The sequence below is a fragment of the Chiloscyllium plagiosum genome, chromosome 16, assembly GCF_004010195.1.
Source record: "Chiloscyllium plagiosum isolate BGI_BamShark_2017 chromosome 16, ASM401019v2, whole genome shotgun sequence".
Taxonomy (NCBI): Eukaryota; Metazoa; Chordata; class Chondrichthyes; order Orectolobiformes; family Hemiscylliidae; genus Chiloscyllium; species Chiloscyllium plagiosum.
Window position 1 is genome coordinate 44,013,477 of NC_057725.1, and position 23,085 is coordinate 44,036,561.

The 23,085-nt window shown below is 41.1% G+C and overlaps 2 protein-coding genes across 9 annotated transcripts in view; both read right to left on the minus strand.

Annotated features, from left to right (window-relative positions):
- Positions 1-2,437: 2,437 nt before the first annotated feature.
- LOC122557843 (ATP-sensitive inward rectifier potassium channel 11-like) lies at positions 2,438-9,319 on the minus strand. Its single transcript, XM_043705959.1, has 2 exons — positions 8,016-9,319; positions 2,438-2,870 (listed from the first exon to the last, which is right to left on the minus strand). The coding sequence occupies exon 1, from the start codon at positions 9,228-9,230 to the stop codon at positions 8,067-8,069; it is 1,164 nt and encodes a 387-aa protein (XP_043561894.1). The 5' UTR covers positions 9,231-9,319; the 3' UTR covers positions 2,438-2,870; positions 8,016-8,066.
- Positions 9,320-14,278: 4,959 nt separating this feature from the next.
- The window catches only part of abcc8 (ATP-binding cassette, sub-family C (CFTR/MRP), member 8), a 234,343-nt gene continuing 225,536 nt past the window's right edge, over positions 14,279-23,085 (minus strand). For 4 of the 8 annotated variants that reach the window (XM_043705957.1, XM_043705956.1, XM_043705955.1 and 1 more), the window contains 2 exons: positions 22,090-22,152; positions 14,279-14,495 (listed from right to left, as the gene is read on the minus strand). In XM_043705957.1, the coding sequence (XP_043561892.1) occupies positions 14,358-14,495; positions 22,090-22,152 (201 nt within the window). In that variant the 3' untranslated portion in view covers positions 14,279-14,357. Of the gene's footprint in view, positions 14,496-14,657; positions 14,834-22,089; positions 22,153-23,085 lie in introns of all 8 variants that reach the window. The other 4 variants (XM_043705958.1, XM_043705952.1, XM_043705954.1 and 1 more) reach the window with 3 other exon arrangements.

Below are 23,085 nucleotides of genomic sequence, written 5' to 3' on the forward strand. Positions count from 1 at the left end.
ATTTCAGCCATGGAATTTTACACTCTTTGGCTTCCCAAAGTTTTGTCTCTGGTCTTTTTTCTTTGCACTTTGATCAAATAATATTCATGTGCAATCATTTATCTCAAATGTGAGACCAGGATTTTGGTCACAGATGAGAGAGGGGTGAATTTAACTATTTTTATTGTTCCTCATCTATCTATAAAGGAATTGGTGATTACTTTTCTTATTGTCGTTGTTTTCCATTTCAAAATAGGCATGGTATCCCATACTGTGTATATTTAAAAATGAACCACTACAAATTCCTGAGTATAAAAACAAAGTATTATTTCTTAATACATTCAAAACCTCCAGGAATGGTTCAAACCCACTTTACACACAACTTATAAATTAAGAATTAACTTAAATTCAAGAATGTTGGCATTAATTCAACTATATTTGAGAGACTAATAAGTAGATGGACAATGAAGGTCCTTCCAGTGCACAAAAAAAACCCTCCCAGGAGCTCAAATGCAGAAGTTAAAGGTACACTGATTCACTTTGCTGTTAAGTACAGGATTCTTACTGGATAGCAGACCTTTCAGAGATATGAAGACCAGAGATAATAATTTGCTATGCCAGGAGTTGCTTCTGTGGTTTTCCCTTCTGGTGTTACAAGCAGAATGAGGAGAAAATTGAAACAGTTAAACAAAGGAGCAGCTTCATTCAGGTGGCTCCTGGGTTAAGTCATCTTAGTTAATGTGATTGCTTTGACAACCCATCATCCATTGTGTACTATAGAAGATAACTAAGAGGTCATTAGCATCGAGATCAAATTAAATGTAACGTGTTTTGATGGGTTTCTTTAAAAGCAGACACAGCTGTTGTGATGCATTGTTTGGGCTTCCTTTGCATAATCTTGTCTGGAATGCTCATACAAATGGTGGTGCAATATTCCAGAAAGATTATGCTTTTTTAACGGGAAAAACACTGCAGATTCTGGAATCCAAGGTAGACAAGCAGGACGCTGGATGAACACAGCAAGCCAGGCAGCTGATGAAGGGTTACAACTGAAACCTTGACTTCTCCACCTCCTGATCCTTGTCTACCTTATTTCAAGTTATTGCTGGAAATTTCTATAAGCAGCCAACTTGGCCATTCTCTGTTCGAAAGTAAGTGTTTTCTATCCATCAAGAGTCTGTTTTCTTTTAAAATGATATAATTTTCAAAATAAAAAAATTTTAGGATCTTTCATTATGCCGCTGGGCATGATAGCAGATTACTCCTACCAATACTTTGATGGGCTGATGTATTAACAACCAGTAGAAAGATCAGGGTGAGATAAATTACATTTTTTCCTTTTGTGGGTTCTATCCCTACCTAGAGCAAACTCAGTCTGGCTGGTATGTCTTTTAGGACTTGTCCAGCTCAGTGGTGCTACTTGGTAATGGTTATGAAAGATCCCCAATTATTGTACATTGTGCCCTTGCCGCCGTCACTGCCTCTTCCAAATTGTGCTCAACATGGAGTAATGATTTGTCAGCTGACGGACGCAGTAGGAGGTAATGAGCTTAAAGCTTTCTTGTTAATATTGGACTGGTTATCAGGAAATATCATGTGATCTGGAGTCAATGTTGAGTTGATTCAGACCTCACTCAGTTTTGGTTACTCACCCTCTGTGAGGGGTTGTTTGATACAATTTGGATTTATTCTCTGAAATATCTGAGTCTGTTACATCTTGTAATGTGTCCCTCAGTATCTATTAGAGTCTGTTTTGTACTGTTTGGGTCTGTTAGACATTGCTAGTATCCATTTGGTTTCTCAGTATTTATCTGGTGTATTTGGGTCTGTCAGAGTTCATAAACATCAGAGTTGTCTGTTTGCGTCTGTTAGTCTCTGGAAGGTGATGTTGAATTCATCTTGATCACTTGCTGCAGTGCATCTTGTAGATGACATAAAATGCTGCAACTGTGCATCAGTGGTGAGTGAGTGACTATTAGAGCGGTGGATGGGTTGCTCTGTCTTTGATTTCTCTCTAAATGTAGACTATAAACAGAAATATTTCATATGCTATTTTGTTTGCTTCCAGGAGAACACTTTTTTTTAAAGTGTGCCTTCACACACTATTTTTCCCCATTAAGGAAAGGTGGGGAGGTGGTGGTGTTGAATGACAGGCTGAACACTCCTTTGCAGCTATCAAGATGTAACATGGGACTTGAACTCAAAGGTAGAGTCAGTATCACTGTGCCACTTGGCTTCATATGATTTATGTTTGGGAGTCAGCTTGATGTTTGCTGACTCCCAAAACAATTCTGTGAAATGCACAAAGTGGATTCAGGTCAATCAGTGACTTTGACCACTTTTGAAAAGCTTGCAAATTGCTATCAAAGAAATTATCCCAACTTGGGGCCTTGTCATTTGATCATATCCAGGTAGATAATAGACATCGCAACCAAATAAACAAACAATATACCTTTAATAATTTTATTAGAACATATAATATTTATTCAAATTAAATGACATCAATTTCTGATAATATGAAAGCTCCATCCAATTGACATTTGAATATATAATTGCCCTGAGTAGACCTCTACAGTCAGCTCACTTGGAAATTCAACAGTAATATTCTTTACAAGAAAACATTTATGTAATCTTAGGGGTTAACTTCTTACATTTTTTGAGCATTACAAAATATTAAGCTTTAAAAATTAACAAAGTCGGTAATCTATTTTTCCACACAGAACTAGTGCTGAGATATTATGATATGTATAGTTAGGTGATATGATCTCTTTATAATAATCTATAATTGTCTTTAATCACTTTACTCTTGGCAAATAGTCCTGATTCAAAACTTACAAATAAATAAATCATTGAAAAAATGCATCTTTGTGTATGAGTTAGGTTTGAGGCCTCTGCAAAAGAAAAAAAATGCATTTATTTAGCTCCTTTTATAATCTCAAAGCAATTTACAGCCAATAAAGTGTAATCATTGGTCTAATTTAGGCAACACAGCAGTTTTTTTTGTACACAGCAGGATCACAAAAAAGGACCGTGATGACGACCTCATCATCTATTCTTTACTTATATTGATTCAGGGATAAATATTAGCTAGGATCTCAAAGATCACCCTCATACTTTTTGAAAGAATAATCAGATTTTACATCCATCTTGGAGGGAAGTCAGCACTGCACTTTATCATGTCTTCTGAACAATAACATCTCTGACATTGCAGCAGCGTGTCAATACTGCATTGGAATGCCAGCCTAGATTATTGTTGAGTTTCTGAAGTGGGATTTGAACCTACAAGCTTCTGACTCTGGCAAGAGTCTTAACAACTTAATCACTGCAGACACTAAGTAAGAATTCTATGTTGTGCATTCTTGATTCGGTTAACAACTTGTCCATTTCAGTGGTCAACATTCATTAGTCTCATATAATGAAAGTTGCTTTGTATCTATGACCATAATAAACTAACCTTCTTTATTTATTTGCAACCCATCTTCAGCCTTTGACAGTTGACCACAAAACCATTCTCTGTCCTCTTGTCATCCAGCCAGGTGATCTCTCGCCATTGACAGCCAGAAAATCATCTTCCTCTGCTGCACCATTGTTCCTTTAAGTCTATTTCTCATTTACAAACTGTCCTTTTGCAACACCACCTGAAAATGCTGGATCAATTTCCACATGTATGCTGATAACACACAACTCTACCATGCCACCATGTTGCAACATCTCCGCACTAACTTTAAATGGTCATCCTGACAATTCTACATTCCATAATGGATGAACAGAAATTTTAATCCATTAACTATAAAAGAGGTGCCAAAGCCATTTTTTATTGGTTTCTGCCTTATACTCAATCGTCTAGCCATCAACCTTTATCCTTCTCCTTGACAATTGTTTGATGCTGAACCAGACAGTTCATAACTTTAAGTCATACTTGATACTAAAATCAGCTTCTGAAAACGTAACTGAACAATTACAAAGACATCTTATTTCTATCTCTGTAACCTTACTTGACTCTGCCCCTATCTTAACTTATTTTCTGCTGAAACTCTTGTTAATTCACTTCTAACACCTGGTAGTGACCAAATTATTGCAATGTGTAATAAACTTGGATTTCTTTCTGACCTTCTTAGATCAGAAAAAATGCTGAGCATTACAACATTCTAATGAAACACATATATAGTTTGCTTCATTAATTGCCATGATGGGATTTTTAGAGTGTACAGACTAATACACAATGTGAATAAAGCAAGTGAGGGCCCCTTTCAACAGATGGATAGCTGTGAGTAGCTCCATGGTGAGACTATTTTAAGCCTGCATTTCTTTTGGGATACGAATAGACCTGGGGTGTTCCTTTTTGTAATCCAAAGATGTGCAGGTTAGGAGGATTGGCTGCACTAAATTGTTCAGGGATGTGTAGGTTAGGTGCATTAGTCAGGGGTAAATATAGGATAATAAGGGAGGAGAATGGGGGGGGGGTCTGGGTAGTTATGCTTCAGAGGTTCCGCGTGGACTTGTTGGGCCGAAGGACCTGTTTCCACACTTTAGGGATTCTGTGGTCTTAACTGTAACTGATTTGTTTGCCATTCCCCCACAGACACGGAATCTGCAATCTCTGCTTGAGAGTGGAGGATTATTGGGGAGATTTTACACTACTTGTATACACATGTTCATTTAAAAAACTAAGGTGCTTTTACACATTACTAAACAGTGGAATTTACCCTTGAATTACACATTGCAAATTCATTTTTTTTAAACGTATGCATTCAGCTCGCAAAGCAATAGAGGGCGCCATGCACTTCAAACGAGAGCAACTACAAAGACTCCAACACAGATTGGCGATTTCGGACGTCATGTCCTCCCGCTTGCACTTTTGAATCCGTTTGTTTTAATATAATGTGAGTGAGGAAAGAGAAGATTTAAATTGCAAGCAACAAAATCAAAGGTTGTGAAAACATCTTATTTCTGAGGATTATGGTAATTCTGAGGGGTAATAACAAAAATCTCGAATTATTTGGGATACTTTGGCCATTTTATTGGTAAACATAAATAATAAATGTTTTTTTCCACAGGTAGAAAATTTACTTTTGTTTCCTTCCTATAGACTGGCTGTCAGATCGGCAAATTTGCAATGTGTACATTCAAAGATTTGCCTCGAGATAGCAGATGTTTTGAGTCCACAGTCACAACGAACACTTGGACTGTTTAATGTTTAGTTTTTTTGTTCAAGCACACTGATACTAGCTCAGATGTAGTGGTACCGGAGTGAAACGTATTATAGATCAAATGCATGCGATAAGATTAGGGTTACAAAATCGATCGAAGTTTTAACGCAACTACTGGAAAGAAAACAAAATGGATATTAGGCAAAATATTGTAGCTAACATGAAATGACTGGAGTCTTAAAGATTTAACGAAAATTAACCCTGGATGTGTTCTGTTGAGTAATAAACCATTGACTACAATGCACCCAAGTGAAAAACGCAGTACTGTGGATTGCTAATGATGTACTGTAAATAATAAAATGACTTCGGATATCTTAATTTTTTAAAGGTAGCACAAAAGCTTTTCTTTCAAAAAGAAGGCTGTTCTGATTTCAATATGGGCGGCGATTTTTTTTCTCTCTGGAGCGCCCGTGCCCAACTGGCTTAGCACAAAGTCTGCTCAGATTTTCAGAATGTGTTTCTTAATTTAGGATTCTTAAATGCCATGTTGTCAAATGTTTATACATGATATGAAATTACGATTTTCTGGATGGTTTCTTAATCTTCCATTGGTTTTAATTCCGACCAAGTTATATATAATGCCCTTACAATCAACACTTTTTTAAAAAAAACATACTTTTAAATTACAACTCGATACTTGTAGTTAATGCTAACTGGTCAAATGTAATTAAATTCCAGTTTCATTTGCAGAACTTGAGCAATTAAATTCCACAATTTTGTCCATTTTCTCATTTAAAAACATAAATGCTGTGGCGCATTTACTCCAAGTTTTTCCTAAAAGTGCTGAAATGATCAGAGACATATACATTTTTACTCCAGATTTGAGAAAACACTGGTATTAAGTTCAATGCAATGTCAAATACAGAAATTAAATTATCTCTTTTAAGAGCTTCATAATTGGGCTTTGAAGTTGAGCTATCATTTTTATACTGCTCCAAAACAAAAATTGCCAGTAATACTGCGTCATAATGGTACCCTTCGTTCCATCTGTAGTTTGATTTCTGCTGGAAAGTCGTCCTTGTATGAATGATTTTAGTTGCAAATCTTCTGATTGTGTCTGCACTTGGGGGACTGCACTTGGCTTAGCTTGCTTTGTTTTATGATACGCTTCTCCTCCCACATGGTCGCAGTTTAGATAATTTGGCTCCAGAGCTAAATTCCCAAGGCTTACTTACAATATTTGAGAGTGTCGATGGGACTAGGAAGCATCGCCGTCATTCTGATCTCCGAAAACATACATCAAGTTTAATCGCTGTTGTGTACGCCCTGACTTGCACTCAATTCTTCGCTCCGGTACCCGTTTCAAGAATCAGGGAAATGGCTCCCAAAGTATGTGGGCTCAGTGACTTGGTCAACTTGAGCCCTGAAACTTACGGCCAATTATAAAACAAAACTAACAAATATAGTAATCATGTAATGGGACCCGCAGCGTATTGGTAGTGTCCCTTTAGGCACGTGGACCGGAAGATATCTTCTCAAAACTCGCTAACATATCATATATCCCCGAAGAGGCAGTATCATCAAAAACGATATGAAGGTCGATGAGTTTCTTCTAATTATCTTATTACATTGAAAGAATTGAAGGAATGACCCCGTAACATTCAATTCTCTGAGGCTCGGGAACCACTTTCTACCTAACACCCTCCCCACCACCCCAAGCCCTCCATCCCATAACGCTGAAAGGTTTTCTTTAGATTTTTTTAAAACCAACTCTCTCTAATCAACTGAAAAAAGGTAGATTTTACAAATCTCCAATGTTGTTTCCAATAATCAGATTGTTTCGGCTTTCTCTATTGTTTGAAGTGAGGAAAAGGACTAATGGAAAACGTATTCCACTGACTAATATTTAAGAGTTGTCTTTTTTTCTTTCGTCCATTTTACCTTTCTTTTCCCTAAATTAATGTGTTTATCAGGTCTTCATAACTGCTAGCGTTACATCAATGTCATTCAATTTAACGATATAACTAGAAGTTACCAGTGGCGTTTTATCAACACGGTATCGAATTCACCCTCATCCAGTTTTGCATTTATTTTGCATTCTAATCGAGTAGGTGCAGAGGTTCAAATGAAAATGGTCGGGAGGGTGCTATACCCATCGCAACGGGTTGGCAAAATCAAAAGGTCTGAGGAAAACTGCTACTCAGAGAACCTTACCACTGTTCTTTAACTCCGCTGTCAAAACAGAAATACAAGGAAAGATGTCCCTTCCGCTTGCATCGAACTCGGCCGTCTATTAGTTGGAGACACACGTGAAAAATGTAATGCTTCAGTGCCTTAGGGTGGGGATGATTAGACCCTATAATTGCTCTATTCCTGATGAAGGGCTTTTTCCCGAAACGTCGATTTTCCTGCTCCTCGGATGCTGCCTGACCTGCTGTGCTTTTCCAGCACCACTCTAATCTCAACTCTGGTTTCCTGCATCTGCAGTCCTCACTTTTGCCTATACTTGTCGGGCTGGGTTGGGTTTCCATCGGGAAAGGGGGGGGGGGGGGTCACACACAGGCTGACTCATTTACTCTTCGATTCGACAACCTGCATGATTATACAGCGATGACATTATTGCAGCGAAAGCTGACTTAGTTTATCGGGGGCTCTGCGTCCTCCTGAAGTTGAGGCGCGCTGTTGCTGTCTGGTGCAAAAACCCATCCAGTCGCTCCTTCCAAACTCCGAGGAACTGTTGACTTCAGCACCAGGGGGGAACCTGCCCGAGACTCTGATACAAAGTGCCTTATTGCTGTAGAGAATTACTTTTAAAAACGAACAATCGGCCGCACCACAAAAGATTATATTATATATGCAAATAAATATGTAATATATAAATATTACGGTGTCAGGTTCCCTTGGGGTTGGGGAGCTGTCTCTGCCTGCCTGTGTGCTTCATGGCCTGTCGCTGCTTCCCTGCTCCTCCTCATCCCCGGTGTCGGAGTGGTGGCGGTGCGGCCCCGTGAGCTTCCTCCTGCGGGCCGGCGGGAAGATGTCGAAGGTGGCGGCGTGCGGCGCGGCCTGGGCGTCGTCTTCGGGCATGGGCACCGGCACGGTGTTGCCGAACTTGGAGTAGTCGACCGAGTAGCGGCCGTCCTCGTGGCCGACGACGGCGACGAAGCGGCGGCCCCACAGGATCTCGTCGGAGAGGTAGGAGGTCCGCGCCTGCGTGGTGATGCCGGTGGTCTCCACCACCCCCTCGAGGATGACGACGACCTCGAAATGGCGGCGCTGCAGGTCGGCGGCGCGCAGCGGGTACAGCGGGCTGCCGGGCGCGATCACGTGCGCGATGATGAGCGGCGCCACCAGGAAGATGCCGCCGCCGCCCACCGGGTTGTCCACCGCGACGTCGACCTGGTCGAGCGGCAGCACCTCGCCCTCGGCGGTGGCGGTCTGGCGGACCAGCTGCAGGCGCACCGTCGCGCCGATGATCATGCTCTTGCGGAGGTCGCCCACGCGGCACATGAAGCACAGGCGGCCGTTGCGCGGCGACACGACCGCGTGGCGGCTGAAGATGAGCGTCTCGGCGCGGCGGTGCGCCTGCGAGGTCTTCATGAAGATGCAGCCCAGCATGATGGCGTTGATGACCAGGCCGACGATGTTCTGCGCCAGCAGCACGGTGATGGCGGCCGGGCACTCCTCGGTGATCATGCGGCCCCCGAAGCCGATGGTGACCTGCACCTCGATGGAGAACAGGAACGCCGAGGTGAACGAGTGCAGGCTGGTCACGCACGGCACCGGGCCGCCGTCCCGGGGCCGGTGCAGGTCACCGTGCGCGAAGGCGATCAGCCACCAGATCATGGCGAAGAGCAGCCAGCTGCACAGGAACGACATGGTGAAGATGAGCAGCGTGTGCCTCCACTTGAGGTCCACCAGGGTGGTGAAGACGTCCTGCAGGAAGCGGCCCTGCTCTCGGATGTTGGTGTGCGCCACATTGCACGCGCCGTTCTTGGCCACGAAGCGCACCTTGCGCTCCCGGGCCCGGTACCGGGGCCTCGACACGTCCTCCACCAGCCGCAGCACATACTCCTCGGGCACCAGGCCTTTCCTGGCCAACATCTCCGGCCCATCAGACACACCGCCCCGGCCCTCTCTCTCTCTCACACACACACACACTCAGAGCTGCTGCCTCCTTCCTCCCGGCTCTCACACACTCGCTCCGCCCGGCTACCGCTCACTGATTCTCCCTCCACCCCAGGGAAGGGACATCCTTCCAGCAGCCCGCCTGGCGCCGCCAATCACTCCGGTAACTCGATATAAAGGGCAGGCTGAGGGCAATGAATCAGCCCAGAGCCCAGCTCTCTCTGCTCAGCACCAGCTCCCGGCCCCTCCCAACCACTCCGCGCCGCCAGAGGGAGGGGAGCCGCAGCGCCTTCCTGTCTCTCACTTTCTTCATTATCCTCTCCTCCCCAGCCTCCCCCCTCTTCACTGTCATCGCCAGCCTCTTCACTCTGCTCCCCAGCTTCTCCCCTCTTCAGTCTCCTCCTCCAGTCCCTTACCCATTCGTCAGCCTCTCCCCTCTGCTCCCCAGCTTCTCCCCTCTTCAGTCTCCTCCTCCAGTCTCTTACCCCTTCACTGTCTTATTCAGCCTCTCCCCGCTTCACTATCCTGCCCGCCCCCAGCCTCTCCCCTCTTCACTCTCCTCTCCAGCCTCTCCCTCTTCACTATTCTGTGCTCTCCAGCCTCTCCCCTCTCACTGTTTCCCCCGATTCAGGATTTGCTGCAGTTCCACCCTGGGCTTGAACAGAGAACCCGGCTTTTGCAGGGAATTCAATTTGTGTTGTGTAAACAGGGGGCTCCTCTCTCCGCTACCCGCCTTGAATGCCATTAACCTAGCAGTTCAGGACGCTTTTGCTACATTTGCCTTTTCAAAAGACCGTCGAGATGCCGCATACTCAAATTATAACACACACACACAAACTGAAATTAGACAAATGTGGAAAAATCTTGGACCTGAAACTATTAACCCTTGTTGCTCTCTCCAAAGACGCTGCCAGACTATTTGATTCGGTGTAGCTAAGGTAACCAGGCCATCTCCTGCTTCGTAAAATCCGAAAGAATTGCGGATGCTGTAAATCAGAGGGATCCTAATTCTAAAAAAAAAACCCAGAAGTTGCTGGAAACCGCTCAGCAGGTTTGGCAGCATCAGTGAAGAGAAATCGAGTGACCATTTTTCAGATCTTGCCTCGCGTAGTTTTCTGGGATTGAATGACGGGGCAAACTGTTTAGGTTTGGTAGTATATTCCCGCTGCCTTTTGCTGTTTTGAACCTGTTTGTCAGCAGTGAGTTCCAACACTGACTCCATAGCGGAGTGATTATGCATACCACAGTGCATTCATTTACTGCGCCGGGTTGTGTTGATCAGGGGGGAAACAATAGCGCTGGCCGTTCGGTGTGCTTACCCGCAGACTTTTGCACTGTAGTTTGCAATGACCAGCGAGCCATTTCAGCGCAACACCGTTTCCTGGAGTACTGAATCCCATATGCAGAATTGTATCTCGTTGGCTAAAGACCGAACCTGGGAATGTAAGTTGGACTAGTGCATTCAGTGACAAATTGAGTGCAGCAAACAAAAAGAAATATTGGACTTGGGAGAGGAAGGACATAGAAACAAAAGACTGAAAACAATTGCATTTTTGATCTCCACCAATGACCAAAATATGAGTCTCCTGGTTAATGTTTAGTCCTAGAGGAGTGGTCTGGAAGTAATTAAAATAGATCAAACATTTAAAAAATACTGGAATGGACACGCCTGAAATTTCTGGCGAGTTTAGGAAGTACCTATTACTTACGTACAACAACTCCTTGTATTACATTCCTGGGTGTCTCAACATGATTCAAAGACTGTAGTTTCTAGCGGAGTGGGACAGTACAAACACTCCATGATTTCCGTATTTAACTGCACATGCGCAGCTGTAGGAAATTGCTATTCCATTGACACTTGAATGACAATGAATGTTGCTAGCTTTGTTATTTTTACTATTTCGTTCAAGCCAGTAGCATTCATATGAATAGACCCTAGGTGGTCTTGCCTCTGCCAACCGTGTATCTATTGAGGGTTTCAAATTCAATTTTCTTGTCTAGGAAAGGGTTTTGTGCAAGTTTGTTTACAAACACACGCCATATTTACTATCAGGCAAACGTGGGTATTTTAAATATTGAAAGGAAATTTAAGTGAAATCCAGGATGTTTTGCAAAACATGCCCTTGCTAATTTAAACCCACCTTTGATATAGAACCGGAATAACAGTCCGTACACAGCCCTGCCTGTGATCTGAGGTCGGGTAGATTCACCAATTCTCCATTTGTATCCGGAGCCTTTTGTTCCTTGCAGTAATTACTCAGCAGTGAGACTAGACTTGCAATTTCACTGTGAGGTATGAGCAGCAGAATTTTAATTTAAGGATGCCGCAAGCTTTAAGAATGACTGGATTTCGTCCTGAAATTATTTAGCACAGCAGAAAACACACTTGGAACGGGTGGCAAATGGAGGCTGCTTTGTGATCGTCTGTGCTTGCGAACTCAGACTAGTTTCCGTTTCAGCCAGACAATAGCCTGACGACTGTCTTCTCGCTTCGAACGTAACAGGAGAGAGCAGCCTATGTCTGGTTACAGTATAGAAAGTAAATATTTAGGAAGTAGGAAAGAGCAAACCATGTTCTATATATAGAATCAGCTTCAGTTGTAGTTTAAATTACAACAATAGGTAATATTCTGGATTTATCTTTTTTTAATTCAACATCCTCTGGATCCTTCCCTGGTCAACTATTCAGGGGAAATAAGCCATTGTTTCCTGGAGTCTTTCTTCCTCATTCAGTCTCCTCTGGCATGGGATAATCATTCTCATCACTTCCAATAGCATCCCAGTACTTTGATATGCTATTGTGATTGGCTGATATTCTGAATGCAGCAATAAGTGAAAATATAGCAACAGCAATAGAGTTCAGCCAGTTGCACCATTAGATGCTAGTTCATTTTCTAATTCTAGATCTATACCCATCATATAAGATTTTCCTAACTAAGAGATACCGATCTCAGTTTTGAAGTTTTCAATTGACCCCTCACCTCGCCGTTGAGAGAGAGTTGGAGATTTTCTTTACGTCGTGTATGAAGAAATCGCCCCTGGACAACCTCACTCATTTTTCATGTCCCCCACTTGGTTCTGGAAAAAAAAAACACGGTAGAAGTTTCTACCTCGTTCAGATCCTGTAGTCAACTCAATTGAACATTGGAGGCGGGAATTTGCGGATAGTTGGTAAACTGGACTCTTGCTTCTCTGTTTCTCGGCTCCAGTCCTGGCGGGTTGTTGTCGTCTCTGGCTGGAGTGGGGAACAGGTCAAATGGCATGAGTATGTCTGACTGTTACAACTTTCGAAGAAACCGATTAAATCTAACTTCTGGGTGTACCTTGTGTAGGTTTCTGCAGGTTTGTGAAGTGTTATTCTGAAGGAATGATCGGAGTGCATCTACCAACAGATGGTCCACCCAGTGATGTTACTTGCTGAATATGAGGAATGACAACTGGGTGTGAAAGGACAAATATATCAGTTCACAACTGTTGACCTGAGTAACCAAATCACTGAAAGATGAAGGGCACAGTAACAATAGAATCTAATGGCGCGCTGCCAAGCGCTATCAAAATGCTAGAGTAGCTCAAAGCATCAGCATAGAACCTTCAGGGAGTAAAGTGTGGACTTTGCAGCAGCTAACGTGTAAACATTTATGTTTCTTGGCATTTATTACTATTGTAAAGGACATGATAAACCTTCAGCCAATCTCTCCCCGTTTGATTTGGTGGCATCTGATCAATGGTCTCTCTCTGAATTGTGTCCCGAGGGACTTACCTGCTATTGCTTTGCAAAGATGAATTACCGACAACTGTCCCAGATCAGGTCGAGGGCGGTTGGTCTTCAACTCTGTCTCCCGGAAATTCAGACTGCGCAGGCAACGTTATCTGTTCCTGTCAGTTTATAACTTCAAAATGTTGCTAAAATGGACCCTTGGGCTCCTCAAACATTTGATTACTAAAAATACCGCTCAGATAACGACCCGGAAAATATGCTCAGTTATTTGCGCGACTAAGGCCATTGCCCCGACGTTCTGATATTAAATTTACCATTTCACCAATATTTACAATGACATTTATTTGTATATTTGTTCCTGTAGTGTATTTGCACGGTTCTGCATTATGCTACACTGTATTTTGAATCGAGAGGATGGGGTGGGGCCACTCAATCCAAATCAACTCGACTCAAATTTAGTGTGAATTCTAAATTCAACCGTACTGAGTACTGTTTAGCCAATGTTGAGTACGTAGCTTTTGTAGGTAGTGCCTCATGTACAGTATTGCGATGTTGTATTAACTGGTGTAGGGGTATTTCGGTTGGAGTAATTTTACCTTTTTTTGCCAATTTGGCGCAGTAATACAGTATGTAATATTTGTAATAGATATTTAACTCTTATGTATTGAGAAAAATATTCAACTGTCGTTTATTTCTGGGAGCAATGACAGACGTTTTGATGTCTGTGTATCCTACCTGAATAACAACCAAAAACAGTGCAGCCAGTCAAGATGATTTCAGCATTCAAGACCATGTGGAGCAACAGGATTTCCTAAGGATATAAATTAGTTCTTTATTGCCGTTTGAAGATGATTTGCTCCGGAGACATTGTGCGATATAAGTTCGAACAGAAAAATGATTGTGTAGACATGATTGAGAGTTTTGTATTGAGATTTTTTAGCATCAGGGTGGAGTGAATAATACGGGATGTGTTTCTGATGTATTAAAATATAGAACCTCGGTAGATATTTTAGAATTAAAAAAATAATTTTGCTGATTTCGATTGAAAATTACGCTTGTGTAGAATTATATGGCGTTAGATGCTAGTTTATTGCATTAGGTGTATCATAACAACATGGATTTGGAGATTTATTGAAGTTTTTTTAAGTAATGGTAATATTAGATGTTATTTTGGTTTGATGTTTGAAAGAATTTTGTGTCAATGAGAGATTAGGTTCGATTTTTCTAGTAATTTAGTTGTGCAAGCAATGGTGTTATTTTACATTGTGTTGTGATGGGGGTAAACAACTTATTCAATACGACAGAATCATAAGAAATGTGCCAATTTTATTTACAGATCAAATGAAATTACAAAAGCAACTCTAGAATGCAATTATTGCTATGTATCATTTATCTGCCTGCACAAAAGAGGCAAAGATTCCGTCCCTCTGTTCCAAGAGTATACTGGGAGTGTCATATTCTAGGATAATTCCTCTTTTCATCACAATCACCAAGTCTGCATTCAGAATGGTATGCACTCGATGCTGAAAAACAGAAGCACCCGTTAGCGTGATTCACTGCAAATCGATGTACCTTTTGAAAGTGTGAACTTGGTTAGGCACTCAATGCTGAAATGTAAAATAAAAACACAGCCTTTGTTAGTGTGAAAGCAGAATGCAGCTCGATTTCTGTGAAGGGTAACAAACCATTCCCATACAAACCCGGCAGGCCAGTTTGTGACCAGTCTCTACTTATTGGACTTCACTAAAAAGGCAAATGTGCTGTTCCTGCTCAGTAAATTGGATACAGTATCATTTTCTGCTACTGTGCCATCTGACAGGACTATAATCTGATCCGCGTCCAGAATTAGCGAAATCCGGTGCTACAAAAGAAAAAGTAAAGAAATCTTTCACATGAGCCTGACATAAGCCAGGGAATAACTACACTTCCATAGTATCTATTGCAATTAAGTGTACAATTCATGGTAATCCATACATGGAACTGAACTATCTCTCACTGTTACTTTGGAAAATACCGTCAGAATACTGTACCATTCAAATTTTAAACCTTTTGTTAATAGTCAATGTTTTCTTTCTCCAGTCGTCAAACTCATTTTTGCCCGAAACGTCGATTCTCCTGTTCCCTGGATGCTGCCTGACCTGCTGCGCTTTTCCAGCAACACATTTTCAGCTCATTTTTTCAAACAGCTACCTTTACAAACTGACAACAGTTAGTGACCAATTACTCAACCACTCCTGTCACACAGGCACAAAGATGGACAATATTAACCTCTCAGCACCCGTACCTCCTTAATTAGATGAAACAGCATTTTAAACCCTTTTAGTCATGCACTGTGCAGAATCTCTATGACAGACCTTCGGTATGTAATGCAACTTTTAATTTCTCTTTACAATATACTGAAAATCTGACTGTAGTATTTATTGGAGCATAAATTAATATTATGCCTGAATTAAATAATTCAGGTAGTTCAGCTGAGGAAGGGAAACAGGAGTTCTGTTGCATTTCCTAGATATTTTCAGCGCAGCAAATGATTCTTACTCTGATGTAGGAGAACAAGCTGGTTACTTGGACATTACCGATAAATAACTATCGTCTCTTCTATTTCTTAGGTTCAAAATAATATAGTAACTGGTGGCAAGGTTAATAAATGTGTAAAATAAGTAAATATAACGTTCATTATAAAAAATGTCATCCCTTAAACATCTTGAAATGGCAGGACAAATGATTGTCACAGTTGCAGCATGTAGGAAACCAGTCTATTTCAGAGCAATCACATTTACAGCAAATATTTGAAGTTCAAGCAGCCTTAGCACAGAGTTTACAAACTGAAGAATGACAATCTACAATTGGAAGGGATAAGTTATGGATTTTTTGTATCACCCCTTTCAGGATCGTTTCATTATTCTTCAGGGATAGGACTGTCTGACCATGAGTCAGTCAGAAGAGGATCGAGAGGGCAAGAGTCTCAGAAATTGTCTATAGATTTGAGGCTTTTTGGAGTTTGATAATGGGAATGAGGGTGAATGAATGAATGAATAAACTAACTGACCATGATATTAAAGCACAGAAAGCCATTCATGTACAGACATCCAGGGCAGTTAAAAAAAACAGTAGTGGGTAGGGACAGTATGGTGAGGGGTATTGATGCTGTTCTCTGCAGGAAAGTGAGAGGCCAAACAGCTCTATTGTTAGCGTGTTGGGGCATCTGCTCAGGGTTGGAGAGGAACTTGGACTGGGGAGTGAAAATCCTAGCTGTCAATTTCCATGTAGAATCAGTGAATCCCTACAGTTTAGAAGCAGGCCATCAGGTCAATTGAGTCCACACCAAACCTGTGAAGAGCATTCCATCCAGATCCAGCCCCTATCCTGTCCCTGTAACACTGCATTTTCCACAAATGATCCACCTAGCCTGCACATCCCTAAACACTATGGACAATTTAGCATGGCAATCCATCTAACCTGCACATCTTTGGACTGTGGGAGGAAACCAGGCACCTGGAGGAAACACACACACAGACATGGGGAAAATGTGCAAATTCCACACAGTTGCCTAGCAGCGGAATCAAACTTGGTACTGTGAGGCAGCTATGTTAACCACTGGGCCACTGTGCCGCCCTTAAGTATAGGTACCAATGATATAGGACTAAGGAGGAGGTTCCGCAAAGTATGAGGAGCTTGGCACCAAATTAATCTTTGCACATGAGCCATGTGAAAACTGGTATAGGGCAAATCAGATCAGAGAGCTGCATGTGTGGCTTAAAGATGGATGTGGAAGAAATGCATTCTGGTCTGTATGGCACTTACACAGGTACTGAGGAAAGTTGAATTTATACTAATGGGACAAACTTCAGAATCATACTGGATTTGGTGTGCTTACTAATGGCATAACAAGAGATAGAGAGGATTAGCGGGGACAAGGGATCAATTTTGGGAAGATGAGGTAAATAAAAGTGAAAGGTGTTAATGAGAAATGGCAAATAGACGATGCCATGAAAGGATAGAAAGTACAAATCTAGCAGTTAAATAGAGTCATAGAGATGTACAGCACGGAAACAGATCCTTCGGTCCAACTCATCCATGCTGACCAGATATCCCAACCCAACCTAGCCCCACCTGCCAGCACCTTGCCCATATCCCTCCAAACTCTTCCTATTCATACACCCATCCAGATGTCTTTTAAATGTTGCAATTGTACTAGCCTCTGGCAGATCATTCCATATGCGTACCACCCTCTGTGTGAAAAAGATGTCCCTTACGTCTCTTTTATATCTTTCCCCTCTCACCCTAAACCTATGTCCTCTAATTCTGGACTCCCTGACCCCAGGGAAAAGACCTTGTATATTCATCCTATCCATGCCCCTCATGATTTCATAAAGATCTATAAGGTTACCCCTCAGCCGCTGACACTCCAGGGAAAACAGCCCTAGCATATTCAAGCTCTCATTATAGCTCAAATCCTCCAACGCTGGCAACATTCTTGTAAATCTTTTCTGATCCCTTTCAAATTTCACAATACTTTTCTTATAGGAAGGAGAATTGCATGCAATATTCCAAAAGTGGCCTAACCAATGTCCTGTACAGCCACAACATGACTCCCAACTCCTGTACTCAATACTCTGGCCAATAAAGGAAAGCATACCAAACACCTTCTTCACTATCCTATCTACCTATGACTCCACTTTCAAGGAGCTATGAACCTGCACTAAGGTGTCTTTGTTCAGCAACACTCGCTAGGACCTTACCATTAAGTGTATAAGTCCTGCTAAGATTTGCTTTCCCAAAATGCAGCACCTCATATTTATTTAAATTAAACTCTATCTGCCACTTCTCAGCACATTGGCCCATCTGGTCAAGATCCTATTGTAATCTGAGGTAACTTTCTTCACTGTCCACTACACCTCCAATTTTGGTGTCATCAGCAAACTTACTAACTATACCTCTTATGCTCGCATCCAAATGATTTATATAAATGATGAAAAGTAGTGGACCCAGCACCAATCCTTGTAGCACTCAACTGGTCACAGGCCTCCAGTCTGAAGAACAACCCTCCACCACCACCCTCTGTCTTCTACCTTTGAGCCAGTTCTGTATCCAAATGGCTAGTTCTCCTTGTATTCCATGAGATCGAACCTTGCTCACCAGTCTCCCATGGGGAACCTTGTCGAATACCTTACTGAAGTCCGTATAGATCATATCAACGCTCTGCGCTCATCAATCCTCTTTGTTACTTCTTCAAAAAACTCAAACAAGTTTGAGAGACATGACTTCCCATGCATAAAGCCATGTTGACTATCACTAATCAGTCTTTGCCTTTCCAAATACATGTACATCCTGTCTCTTAGGACTCCTTCCAACAACTTGCCCACTACTGACGTCAGGCTCACTGGTCTACGGTTCCCTGGCTTGTTCTTACCACCTTTCTCAAACAGTAGCACCACATTAGCCCATCTCCAGTCTTCCGGCACCTCACCTGTGAGTATCGATGATGCAAATATCTCAGTAAGAGGCCCAGCAATCACTTTCCTAGCTTTCCACAGAGTTATAGGGTACACCTGATCTGGTCCAGAGGATTTATCCACTTTTATGCATTTCAAGACATCCAGCACTTTCTCCTCTGTAATATGGACATTTTTCAAGATGACACCATCTATTTCCCTACATTCTATATCTTCCATGTCCTTTTCCACAGTAAATACTGATGCAAAATACACATTTAGTATCTGCCCCATCTCCTGCAGCTCCACACAAAGGCCGCTTTGCTGATTTTTAAGGGGTTCTGTTCTCTCCCTAGTTACCCTTTTGTCCTTAATGTATTTGTAAAAAAACATTTGAATTCTCCTTTGGATAATACGTAGAATTTAGAAAGAGACCAAAGGATAAAACTAAAGGCTTTGTACCTGAATGCATGTAGCATTTGAAACAAAACTGATGGATTGAGAGTGTAAATAGAAATATTAAGTATGATCTGGTAGCCATTACAGAGACATGGCTGCAGAGACAAGGCATAGCTCTGTTCGCTAATGATGTTTTTAATCCAATACAAAAGGGGTTCAAGTAACTAAGATATGAAAATAGTTTGGGTAGAAATGAGATGATAAAAACATGAAGTCACTAGCAGACATGATATACTGACTCTGCCTTAATAATCATGTGGTTAGGTGATGCATAAAGGAAGAAATAATGAAAGGTTGTCAGGAAGGCATAGTGATAATTATAGTGGATTTCATTCCACATAGACTGGAAAAGACAGATGAAAGAAAACTACAGTCAAGTTTTGTAGAATGCTTTCAGGATGGTTCATTGGAACAGCACATTCTGGAACTAACTAGAGAGCAGGCTACACCTGGTATTATGTAGTAAGATCGTCATTTCTCTTTATCCATGAGAGGTCTATTCCTGAGAACCCCTTTGAATGATGAAATTTGAGAGTGTAGAGCTCATTAAAAGTAGATTAAAATTGGGACAAAAATCACAGACATCGAATGTTGAATTTTGTTGTTACTTACTTCTTGGCGTGGAGAGATTCGTGATTTTGCGGGTACAGACGATTTGCTGTAAGCTTAATGATCTCAATGATGGTGCAATGACTATAATATGATTTAATCTTGCATTCAATCTGAGGCAGAGAGGAGTGGGTCTGAGCATATATCTAATCATTTACATAATGGCAATAGTGAGGGAGGGTGTGAAATCAGTGTTTGTCTTTTTGCATTGGAAAATCAGGTTAAAGGTTAGATCAATAGAAATGCAGTAGCAGATATTTAAGGGGATATTTCAGCATAGGTCCATTCCAATGATAAGAGATTACAAATGACAGACTCACCCTGGTTAACTTGAACTGTTCACAATAGTATCAAACTTGTACAAAAAGCAAAGACAGGTGGCAGATAAGAAGGTTGGATAAAATTTTAAAAAGGCAAAGACCAAAGACCAAAGAAAATGAAAGGTAGACAGAAAGCTGGTCAATTAACTTAACATCTTTCATACACCGTATGTAAGAAGCTCTTAAAGAAGTTTTAGGAGAGCATTTGGATAAATTCAAGGTAATCAGGAAAGTCAATATGGTTTTGTGACCAATCTAATGGAGTGTTTTAAAGAGGCAAAGGGAGCTAGTGATGCACTGTACTTCAATTTCTCAAGTCTTTTGATGTGATGTCATCTCAAATGTTATTAGATCATGTAAACACATAGTGTAGAGGATAATATATTGGCATGGATAGAAAATTTGGCTGACTAGCAGGAAGCAAAGAGTAGAAGTAAATGAGTACTGTTCAGATTGTCAACATACAAGTTATGTGCCATAATAATGTTGGGAACTCAACTGTTCATAATTTTTATATAAATGACTTAGATGAAGGGATAGAAGGTATGGTTACCAAAAAAAATCTGATGACACAAAGACAGTTAGGAAATTAAATGGTGAAAAAGAACATAAAGTTGGTTACACAGGATGTAGGGAAGTGAACCAAATGAGCAAAATTGTGGAAAAAATGGAGAATACTGCGCAGTTGTCTATTTAGGCCGGAAGAATAAAACGAATCATTATTTAATTGGTGAGAGATTGTAAAGTCCTGAAATGCAGCTGAATCAATGTGTCTTATTTCATGAAATTGCCAAAGGCTTGTATGCAGGTACAGCAAGTCACTGGGGGAGCTCATAGAATGTTACCATTTATCATGAGAGGAATCAAGTACAAAAATAGGGTGATTATGCTTCGATTATACAGGGCACAGATGAGACCACATCTAGTTTATTGTGCACAGTGTTTACCCAAGAAAGGATGTAAATATGTTGGAGGCAATTCAGAGAAAGTTCACTACACAAATTCCTTGAATGCATGGCTTGTCTTGTTAGGTAAGTGGGGCAGGCTCGACTTGTATCTGCATTAGATTAGAAAAGTAAGAGATGACTTTATTGAAATGTTTAGAATCCTGAGGGGTCTTGACTGGGTAGATGTGAAGAGAATGTTTCCTCTTACGGGAGAATCGAGAACTGGGGGTCACTGTTTAAAAATCAAGGGTCACCTATTTAAAAAAGATGAGGCCTTTTTTTTCCCCCACTGAGAGGACTTAATGTCTTTGGAACATATTTCCTGTAAAAGGGGTGGAAGCAGAGCTGTTGAATATTTTTATAGCAGAAATGGAACAATTTTTGTTGAGCAAGAGGCTACACAGTTATTGAGGGAGGAGAAATGCAGATTTGAGGCTACAGCCAAATCCTCCAGGTTCTCATTGAATGGTGGAACAAGTTGGAAGGGCTGGATGGCCTCCACCTGCACCTAATTTGAATGTTTGTATAAAAAAAAATTTAAATTTGCCTTACCATGTTTCTTCTGGCCATAGCAATTACCCTGTTTGTATTAAGTTTTAAAATAGCAGAACAGATCTCAGTAATGTAATTGGAACCTAATCTATATATTTAAGGATAACTACATCAGCTCAGCGTGAGCATTCTTGCTTCCTGTAATTTAAGATTGACTTTGGTCAGATTGGAATGGGACATTTTAACTGTCACTCCATGGAAAATTGGTGACAGCTCTCATTAAATAAAGCAAATCCAACACTTTTTTCAGTCCCATTATTCTACCTGATCACCTCAATGCAATTTATTTTAATAATCAGTGCATGTTAGTGTAGTGGGTCTGTTACCGGTTCTTGTAATTCAGAAGTCTGGTCAATAGTGCAGAAGTTCTAAGCTCAAGTTCAGCTTACCCATTTAAAAAAGGAGTTCAGTTTAACAAACAAGCGATTAATAAATTAAGCTGTCAAGTTCACTGATGGCCCTTCTTAGTTTGGCCATAAAGACTCCAGCCTTACACCAATATTATTTATACTGAATTGCCTTATGAAGTGGCAGTTGTGTCAAATCACCTGGCCCACTGTATTTTCATGCTCAAAATATATTGTCCATTATCTTGATGCCACATTCCAAAAATGAACAAGGAAACATTCTTTAGTTAAATCAGTGTAGTGTGCAGCTCAATTTCCCTGAAAGAAAACTTTCTTCTTGTTGAAAATACAGTTCTTCAAACTCTAACTTCATTCACAATCAATTGAACTCAAGGTTATGGAAACGCTGTGATCTTGCCCAAAAACCAAGAAAGGAGCTGCTACTTACAGCGATGGTCACCACTGTCCGATCTGCAAAGGCCGTCATCACAACCTTCTGTAAAATATTTTCCTACAAAAGATAACAATGAATGAATTTATTTTCTAATATGTTCTACATACCAATAACTGCCATGCTCTCCTACCCCATATTACAGATTTTGTTATTGTACTTTGCCTAACTGGTAACTGCTATTTTAGCCCCTTCTTTCTGCAGTACCTTTATACTTAAACTAGTTCCCATCAATGCGAAGGACTTTCTTCAGAAAGGTGGCTCACCATGCTTCAGGACAGGATTTGAAACCCCAAAATTACACAACAAAATATTGGTGTATTGCAATGTGAAATCACTTTTCTTCAATATTACCTTTTCAGTAAAAGATACAACCCAAAGTTCAGCTTGATGCACAGGACACAAGAATGAACACAGTCCCAACAGATTCCCATCCTGAAGGATCCTGTCCAAAACGTCGAGTTTCCTGCTCCTCTGATGCTGCTTGTCCTGCTGTGTTTTTTCTAGCTCCACATTTTATTAACTCTAACTTTCCAGTATCTGCAGTTCTAACTGTCTCTACATTCCCAATAATGAATCACCAATTTTCTTCACAGAAAAGTTATATCAGATGTATCCACATATGATATTCCTAGACTAACCGAATACCATATAGCATTAAGTAGGTGTGTAGAAGCAAAATACTGCAGATATTGAAAATCTGAAACAAGCACTGAAATGTTAAAGTAACTCAGCAGGACTGGCAACAACTGTGGAGAGAGAAACAGAATTAAGGTTTCACGTCCTGTATGACTCTTCTTCAGAAGTATCAGTATAGGGTGTTTTTCTTACATGTACATTGTGAATATGCACAAATACTCTGCCCACCCAATGATGATGATGATGATGATGATGATATGAAAATATGATTGATTTCGGTCATTGGATTTCACTTAAATACAACAGGTGAATTGCTAGCATTAAATGGCTATTTATAGATCATTTGGGAGGATG

Coding starts and splice junctions, on each gene's coding strand:
- LOC122557843 (XM_043705959.1), bottom strand. CDS start 9,230: ATGTTGGCCAGGAAAGGCCTGGTGCCCGAGGAGTATGTGCTGCGGCTG.